Raw genomic sequence first — 9,050 nt, 5'->3', positions numbered from 1 at the left:
CCGACCAGCCTCTAGAGAACTGTTGCAGTGGTTCCTCTTCCCCTTTACCAGACCTTTTTCCACCACAGGGACTTTCTGCAGCTGAGCCGAGCCCTTGTCTGGGGGAGGCCCTGCTGCACCTTTGCAATGGTTTGACAACCTGCAATCCCTCCAGCAGCAGCTCTGCCGCCGTGTGCTCAGGACAGCAGGCTCCCACCAGCACGAGCCTGCTCCTCGCTGTTGCTCGTTTTCCAGCCAGGAACAAAGAGGAAATGCAGCTCTTGAGGAAATATTTCTCCCTTCCTCAGCCCGACCTTGGGCCCAGCCACAACCCCTCAACAAGAAGCCCCGATGGCCTTTGGGGTTTGCTTGTGGCACCAAGGAGCTGCAGAGAAGATGGAAGCAAAGGCCAAGTAGGTCTTCTTGCTCCCAGCAACCTTTGCTGGACCTGCCTGGAATGGCCCTTCTGGGATTGTCACCTGCCTGCTGGTGCAGAGTCACCGAGCGCTGTGGAGGGAATGGACTGTGCAGGCACAGCTGGATCTCCGAGCCCAGCACGTACCCGTGGGGAGCCACACCGGGCAGCACCACAGCGAGTTGAGCTTGGCCACGTTTCACCAGAAGCAAACCAGAACTGCATCCTCAAAACATCTACCACTGCCCAAGCACTGCTTTAGGAATCTTTATTTTTTGAAAGCAGTCTCTCTTCCCAATCTCAAGAGGACTAATGCAGGTGAGTCTCTCCCATCCCAGCTCTGCCAGACTGGCAAGGTAAGAGACAGCCCCTTCACACCAGAGCCCTGATCGCAGGGGCAAAGCTGCAGCCAGGGTCTCTCTCCCAGACAAGCAGCAAGGCAGTGAGCACTGGAGGGACGCTGGAACCTGGATCTTCCTGCACGACTGCTCTCAAGTTACACTGACTTTGCAAACAGAGGCACAATATGAGCCAGGCAACCCTTACAAAGCCCCTTTGTGTGCAAAGGGCAAAGGTAGAGGAGATGGAACAGAGGGTCTGGGTGTCCTGCAGTCTAATCTAAGCTTCCACAAAGGGAGAGGCAGGGCCAGCCCCAAGCTTGCACAGGCTGCTGCCAGCTTCTCAGCTCAGAAGAGTTCAGGTAGCCGTCTGGGATAGAGAGATAAGGGAATTAAGCTGCTCTCTTCAGCCAAGTAGCTGCAATCGGTCACAGCTACAGGACTGATCCCAGAGGAACTGCAGCGAGACAGCACAGTGCTGCAGCTGCCAGCGCGTGTGCTGGGACCACCAGTACCACGAAGCTGCGCCACCCTGGCACTGAGCATCTGACTGAGCCCAGAGCAGAACTCTGTGACCCCACTACAACAAACAGGCCCAGTTTCTCACAGGCAGAGCTCGGAGGCACCACCCAACCCACTAAGCAGAGAATGGGGTGGAAAGACTGTGTGTAGCCCTGCCCCCACCACTCCACCACCATTCCTTGAGGATCATGGAAGGAGAAGCAAGTTATAAAGGAGCCAAGCAAACAAAAAAAGTGCTTTTGGCAGGGAGCAGTTCTGTACTCCTGTAGTGCAGCCAGTGCGGTCATCTGCAAATGCACCCGGCATCTGCTCCTCCACTGGAGCACAGACAATTGCACGTGTTACAAACAGCCAGAAAGCACGGTCCTGGCTTCAGGTGAAATCCCCCAACTGAGCCTCCCATCAGCCTCTTCGAGATGCTGCTGCAGGGAGGCTTCAAAGGGAGCGGGCTTCCCTACTGCCAGGCAGGGCAGGATTTCCTGGAGTAGAAGTGCCTTTCCCCTCCTTGTGCACACAAGACTTGGGATCCTGTTGTGCTTCCCTTCACACCGTGTCACCCTGGAGCAGTGCTGAGGAGGAGGATGTCCTTGCCATGGGTGACTGAGGGGCATCATCAGCTGCTGCTTTTGAGGGGATCTTGTGCTCTCGGGGTGGGGTGGGAGGGGGGAAGGTGGGGCTCTGCAAAGCATCCGAGTACATCTCCTCCTGGATGCAGGGACGTTGCACAACCGTTTGCAGCAGTGGCTTGAGCAAGCCTACAGTCAGCTGGTTCTCCACGCTGGAGAAGGGCACTGGGTCTTCCTGGGAGTGAGGGAGGTGCTGCAGGACCACGCTGAGGATATCTGAGACGGTGACCTCAGCAGGGCACAGTGGCCACAGCATGTCCAGATAAGGATCCAGCTCACGGTGCCGGGCAAACTCTGCCAGCAGTGTGGTGAATATCTCCTTGTTAAGCAGGGGGCTGAGCTTGGAGAACTTCTCTGCCACCTCCACCACCCGCTGCCATCGCTTCAGGCGGATGAGAAGGTGCAGAGCTTGCAGCACAGCCTTAGGTCTCTTGCTGCAGAGCAGCAGTTCGAGCTCCATCTCATCATCTGCCTCACTGCGCTTGTTCTTCCTCGCCAGTACTCCCAGCGCCCTCTTGTACAGCGGCACCCGGCCCTCTGGGCCCTCCTTACTGCTGTACGCCCAAGAGATGCTAACGTACTGCTGGGTCAGCTCCACAAAACTGGGCAGCCACTTGGGTTTGAACATCAGGAAGGAGGTGCAGATGAGCTCAAAGAGTGGGACCACCCCATTCTGCCCCACTTCTTCCTGCTCCAGCCCTCCCAGGATCTTCTTCCACACCTCTGGGGTGGCCCTGGCTACCAAGAGTCCATCCCCATTCTGCTGCAGCTGTAGGCAGCTCCTCGTGGCCTTCCAAGCAGCCCTGGGGAAGGAGGCAAAGATGGAATTCAGGTAGGCCAAGTTGTCCTTGTCCATGTCAGAGTGCAGAACGCGGCTGACCTCCTGCTCCACCAGTTCCTCACAGCAGCTTTCCACTTCATTCTCTGATGCACACACCACGCAGGTCTTGAGGAGCTCTAGGCTCATGTAGCTCTGTAGCTCCAGGCTTATTGTGCTCAACAGCTTGGTGTAAGTGTCTTGCAGACCTCGGGGTGGTTTCTGCATCTGGCGGAGGCTGTGCTGCAGGATGGCAGCAAGAGCCACAGGAGCCTGGAATACACCACCTTTCTTCAACTTCTCCACCGTCAGCTTGGAGCTGCTAAGGCTCCTCCTCTGGTAGTATCTGCAGGCCTCCTCAAACACTGTCTCCACCAGGCACTGCTCAGGCCTGCTGCTGTCCTCAGGTTTGGAGAAGCTAAAGCTGTAGATGCCAGTTTGACTGAGGAGCTGGATACTGTCCTCCTCTCCTGGGGACTCCAGGAAATGCACTTCTTTCATACTCAGGATCTTCTTTTCTATGAGCCTTCCACTATTCTGGTCGATGAGGTACAGCACCCCAGCCAGCACGCAGGCCAGGATGCTGCCAAATGTCTTCAGCTGGACAGGACCTCCTTGGGCCAGAGTCCTCCCCTCCAGGTCAAAGATATGCCTCTGTGTCCCATCTGGCTCCACCATGTTCACAGCCCCCTTCGTGCTCACCAGCAGCAGCCCCCCACTGTTGGATACAGCACAGGTGTGAATGTCCAGGGGCGCCAAACCAGAGAGAAAACCCACAGAGCCGAGCAGGAGCTTCCTGAAGTCTGACTCGCTGCTTGAGCGCAGCACCTTGCTGTGGATGAAGCCTGCTGAGGGGGCTGTGATGGTGAGCTTTGCCTTCTCAGGATGCCAGATGATGAGGAATTTGGAAGTGGTGGCAAAGTTGGCAGTGGCAGGCACCAAGAAGACATGCTGGGGGGAGGCCAGGACCTGGTACTCAGGGCTGTTGTGCAGAACTATCCTTACAGCGCCCAGCCGCACGCCTTGCTCCCCCACCTCCAGAGCCCGGGTGCAGACACAGAACCTGAAGGCACACTTACTCATGTCCGAGTGGGCATCCAGGGGAGGCCTCTCCTCACACCACACCAAGCTGGCTCCCTGGCTGCACACTGAGATGATTCGTGCCCGGACACCCTGGCAGAGCTCCAGCGTCTGCAGCAGCTGCCAGCCCACGGTGACAACAAAGTGCCAGACTTCAGTCCGGCCATGCTCCCAGACAAGGGCCAAGGCCCAGGAGCCCAGTGTCCCAGGGCTCTGCAGGAAGAGCAGCCCCACAAGGGCTGGCTGGGGTGGCTGCCAGTTCCTCTCCAGGGCGGCTCTGCCGATGCCGTGGCGTTGGAAGGCCACCACGCGGGCCAAGGGGGGTGGCCGGCTCTTCTGCAGGACCACCAGGTGCTGCCCGTCGGGGCTGTACTGGATGTGGCTGGGCTCTTCTCCCTGGCAGAGCAGCTCCCGGAGCTGGTGGCCTCGGCTGAAGTCTGTGAAGTCGGAGACCTGCTGCAGCATCCCGGCCGCCTTCATCCTGGGGCACCAGCTGGTAACCGAGAGCCTATGCCAGGGCAGGCAAGGGCACGGAGCCCCCGCTGCCGCCGAGTTCCCCTCCAGGAACCCCCTCACCCCAGCACCCTCTGACCTCCAGGGCCACCCCTGGCTCCCTAGACAAGCCAGTTCCATGGGCGCTGACCCCCTCGGGGTCCCTGCTGCACCCTGACCTCCCTGCACCCCCCCTCTGCCCGGGGGGACTGCCCGCTGCCCTGGGACCCCACGGAACTCCCCTCCTTCCCATCTCCCCGGGCACCCACAGGACCCCCTGCCCAGCGCCCCGGGGCCCCGCTGCCTCCCACCGGGCACCCGCGGGACTCCTGTCACCCCACGGTACCCCCACCCCTCCCCTCTCCCCGGGCACCACGGGACACCCATCCCTCCCGTCACCTCTTCCCGTCTGCGCTACCTGGAGCCCCCAGGACCTCCCTCCCTCCCACCGGGCACCCGCGGGGCCCCCGAGACCCCCCGGTACCCTCGTCCCTTCCCTCTCACGTCCCCGGGACCCAGAGGGATCCCGTCCCTCCCGGCTCCCCGCTCTCTCCGTCCTGCCTTCCCGGGACCCCCAGGATCCCCTCCTTCTCCTCTCCCCGGGACCCTCAGGATCCCCTCCTTCCCATCTCCCCGAGACCCCCCGGTACCCTCGTCCCTTCTCTCTCACGTCCCCGGGACCCCGAGGGATCCCGCTCCTTCCCCTCTTCTCGGGCCCCCGCAGGACCCCGTCCCTCCCGGCTCCCCGCTCTCTCCCTCCTGCCCCCCCGGGACCCCCAGGACCCCCCTCCCTCCCCTCTCCCCGCTCCCCGCGGCCCCCGCGCTACCTGCGGGCGGCGCCGGGCGGTCACGAGCCGGCGGCTTCCGGGCGCGCGGGCGCTTCCGCCGCGGCGGCCCCGGGGGGGGGGGGGGCGGCCCCGGGGTTGGGGCGGGGAGCGGCCCCGGACCCTCCCGCACCGCCGGGACCCGCCGGGGGGTCGGTCCGACGGCGCCGCCGGGGAAATATTGAGAAGGACGAAGCCTTCGAGCGTTATTTTTATTTCTGCGATTCAGCGCTGAATCGGATGCCCCCCCCCCACCCCCAAGGCGTCTCGCGAAGGTTTCGGGGGTGATGGGAACGGTTGGACTCGATGGTCAGTGGGTCCTTCCCAGCCTGGTGGCTCTGATTGTGTGACAAGCAGCGCGTGCAGGCGCCGGTTTCAGACAAAGAGCCGCCCGAGGCCCCGCAGCGCGTTTGTTTTCCCGGGGAGCCGCAGCCCCCTCCCCTCGGCACGGGGCGGCTGCGCCCCGAGAGGCGGCTCGGCACATCGATGGCTTCTCGCGGCTCTAAGGCAGCGCTTGTTCTTTCAGGTGACACATCCCTGTCCGAGGATCTGCGTGTTCTCGTTTGTATGACAAGATAATTAAACACCAACCAGCTGAGCAAAGCTCATCAATTAATTCTCGCATTATTATGAGCTTCGCAGCAGTCAGATCTCTTGGTGACCCGGAGGCGGCGGCAGCTCGGCCTGGCCCCGCGGCCGCGGTTACCCCGAGAGCGAGCGGGGACCGGACCGCGCCCCGCTGCCCGAGGGGCGCCCCCTGCAACTCAAACCCCGCAATTACTTAGATGAAACCGAGCTCTCCTTTAGCTTAAATCAAAGATATTCTGCTTTTTGTAAGCGTTACGACTTGTATCGGCGGCAGGAACCGGCCCGGGGTTGCGTGTGGAGCCCCGGCGCTCACCGGGGCCGGCGGCGCTAGGACCGCGCGCGGCACAGTCCGTGCCGGCGGCGCTAGGACCGCGCGGCGCAGTCCCCCCCTCCCCTCCCCGCGCGGGGGCGCGTGCGCGGCGGGCGGCGCGTGCGCGCTGGGCAGGGAGCGGCCGGCCCGCAGGTAAGGGCTGGGGGCGCCCTCCCCCCCCCTCCCCCCACCCCCCCGGCCGCGCGCGCGCCCCCGGCCACGCCCCCCGGCGCCCCCCGCGCGCGCGCGCCCCGAGGAGGGGACGGGGGGATCCCGGGGGCAGCGGGGGCGAAGCCGGCTGCGGCAGAGACCCCCCCGGGGCCTCCTCTCCCCCAGGGCCCCGTGAGCCTCTCTTACTCCCGCCCCTCTCCGGGTCTGTGTGACACACCCCCCCTTCCCCCCCCAGGTCCGCTTGAGCCCCACTTCTCTCCCTACCCGGGTCAATGTGAGCCCCGTCCCCTCTTACTCCTCACCCTGGGTCTGTGCGACACATCCCCTCGCTGCTTTTGAGCCCCGCGTCCCCTCACCCCGGGGCCCATGTGAGCCCCTCTTGTCCCCCCGGGTCTGTGTGACGCCCCGGGGTGCTTTGTGAGCCCCCCCCAGGGGTCAGTGTGAGCCCCCCTTCTCCCCGCCCCAGGGGTCAGTGTGAGCCCCCCCTTCTCCCCCCCCCAGGGGTCAGTGTGAACCCCCCTTCTCCCCGCCCCAGGGGTCAGTGTGAACCCCCCTTCTCCCCGCCCCAGGGGTCAGTGTGAGCCCCCCCCCTTCTCCCTGCCCCAGGGGTCAGTGTGAGCCCCCCATCCCTGTGAGCTCCCCTTACCCTCCCCTCCCCTGGGGTCTGTGTGATTGCAAGCCCCTCTCCCCTCCCCAGGGTCCCTGTGAGCCCCCTGTTCCCCTCCCGGGTCTCTGTGTGTCCGTGTGAGCCCCCGGGTGCTTCTACAAAAAGAATGAGCAGGGTGTATTTTTTTATCATCGTTCACTCTAATTAGCTCACGGTCCTATGAGCACTTTTAATTGGTAAAGGGGAGTGCTGAACAGTGGTAAAGGACTGGGAACACATTGTGGTTATTACGGTAAAGAGGCAGCTTGCTATATAACAAGCACGCACCTTGGTCAGAACTGTTGTGTGTGTCACTGTAAGAAAGTTTGCTGTTAAGTAGAGAGTGTAATGGGAATGTGTGGTGAAATATACAAAGTCATAAGATCATAGAGTCATAGGATAGAATCATAGAATCACTAGGTTGGAAAAGACCTTTGAGAACATCAAGCCCAACAGTACCTGTCCGCTGCTAAATCATATTCTGAGCATTTTCTCTACCCGTCTTTTAAATACCTCCAGGGATGGTGACTCAGCCACCTCCCTGGGCAGCCTCTGCCACTGCCTGAGGACGCTTTCTGTGCAGGAATTTTTCCTGTTGCCTAATCTGAACCTCTCCCGGTGCAGCTTGAGGCCATTCCCTCTCATCCTATCACTTTATCACCTGGGAGAAGAGACCAACACCCACCTCTCTACAACCTCATTTCAGATAGCTGTAGAAAGTGATAAGGTCTCCCCTCAGCCTCCTCTAGCCCTGCTCCCCTCACCTGCTCCTCATAAGACTTGTCCTCCAGCCCCTTCATTGTCTTCATTACTCTTCCCTGGACATGCTCCAGGACCTCAATGTCTTTCTTGTATTGAGGGGCCCAAAACTGAACACAGGGATGGAGGTGCAGATCATTTGGATCATTGCAAAACGTGGTGATTGCAGCTCCTGAACTGCTTGAGCTCTGGTAGGAAGTATGACAAAAATCTTTAAGAGGAATTTCAGCAGGGTGTGGGGGGGAAATAATATCCGTTTGGTTTTCTGACAACAATATCATAATTCTCTGCCTGTGCCTCTTAGGGCACTTTTTGCTGTGTGTGAAGAGGCACTGTATGCAGGGTAGATACAAGGTAATATGTTAAACAGTTATTGGCTAGCTTGCACAAAAGGTTAAGCACCCACCACCCCAACACACTCGGGAGGGGAAGGGTCAGCCTCCGCAGCTCAGAGTTGCTGTTTGCTGGCTCCCTGGTGATGGTTTTTTTTGTTCTGTTTTAGGATCTTAAACCTTTTTATATTTATGTTTTTCCTCCTGTGTGCTTGTGCCACTAATGGTCTGTGTCTCAAATGTTACCTCTCTGCAGTTCTGCCTTTCTTATCTTGGCCTGGCTCTACTGTGCAGTTTCTTAGGACATGGCAGCTTCCTCGGAAGTTGGAGCCAAGGTTGTGCAGCTGCGCTGTGTTCAGCACGGGCCTCGGATCCACACCAACAGCTGAAGCTCTGGGTAAAGGGCAGGGGAAGGTTACAGGGAGAATGGTTTTCTTCAGAAGGGGGACATCTGAACAGGTTTCCAAGTGGCGTGAGTTTTTAGGTTGGGGTGTAGTGTGGAATATTTTCTGGCAAACTAGATGGGATGGATTCTGATGGGCTCGAATCACGAAAACCCAAAGAGACTTTCTGACGTTAGATAGCGGAGCGTTGTAGCCTGGAATACGGAAAGGAAGTGTGGTGAACTGAAAAAAAATAGTTTGGAAAACTGGTGTGAAGAGATGGAAGCATGTGATGCTTGTCTAGATGGACTTGACAGGAGGAAGCTTGCCTAGTTGATGGTGTGAAGTTGATGGACTGGGTGTTGTTTTATCTGGACAGGTAGAAATGAAAGGCAATTATGGATGAAACGTTAGAAGTGTAATTTGGATGTTATTCTTTTATATCATTGCTAAACAGGTGTGGTGGGAGGAAGTCTGTGGCTGTATCTGCATTAGGAAGCTGCTTTTCCTGTTTTTCAAGGGGGGAAACATAGGTCAGTAGTGATGTTAAGTATAGATTGTGCTATGTGGAAGCACCACTGTTCCTCTGAGCAGGTTGGAGGGGCTTGCTAGTAAAAAGGCACATACTGGGCCTATGCTAGAGGTTGTCGCTTGGTAATGCAGAAAAAGAAGTATGGTTTTTGTCCTCTGCACACCATCAGAATGTATTTCTTATCATATACTGCATGAAGGCACCCGGAAATTCTGCTAGGTGGACCCATTATGTGC

The 9,050-nt window shown here is 59.1% G+C and overlaps 2 protein-coding genes across 2 annotated transcripts in view; one reads left to right on the top strand and one right to left on the bottom strand.

Annotated features, from left to right (window-relative positions):
• Positions 1 to 648: 648 nt before the first annotated feature.
• On the bottom strand, positions 649 to 4,370 carry HPS6 (HPS6 biogenesis of lysosomal organelles complex 2 subunit 3). Its single transcript, XM_069882490.1, has one exon. The coding sequence runs from the start codon at positions 4,255 to 4,257 to the stop codon at positions 1,798 to 1,800; it is 2,460 nt and encodes an 819-aa protein (XP_069738591.1). The 5' UTR covers positions 4,258 to 4,370; the 3' UTR covers positions 649 to 1,797.
• A 1,719-nt stretch (positions 4,371 to 6,089) lies between these two features.
• Positions 6,090 to 9,050, top strand: part of ARMH3 (armadillo like helical domain containing 3) — a 127,364-nt gene continuing 124,403 nt past the window's right edge. Inside the window, exon 1 of the mRNA XM_069882508.1 lies at positions 6,090 to 6,144. The gene's annotated coding sequence lies outside the window, so the exon portion shown is untranslated. The remainder of the gene's footprint in view (positions 6,145 to 9,050) is intronic.

This window comes from Phaenicophaeus curvirostris, unplaced genomic scaffold (assembly GCF_032191515.1).
Source record: "Phaenicophaeus curvirostris isolate KB17595 unplaced genomic scaffold, BPBGC_Pcur_1.0 scaffold_160, whole genome shotgun sequence".
Taxonomy (NCBI): domain Eukaryota; kingdom Metazoa; phylum Chordata; class Aves; order Cuculiformes; family Cuculidae; genus Phaenicophaeus; species Phaenicophaeus curvirostris.
This window is presented reverse-complemented; position numbering and strand designations above follow the sequence as displayed.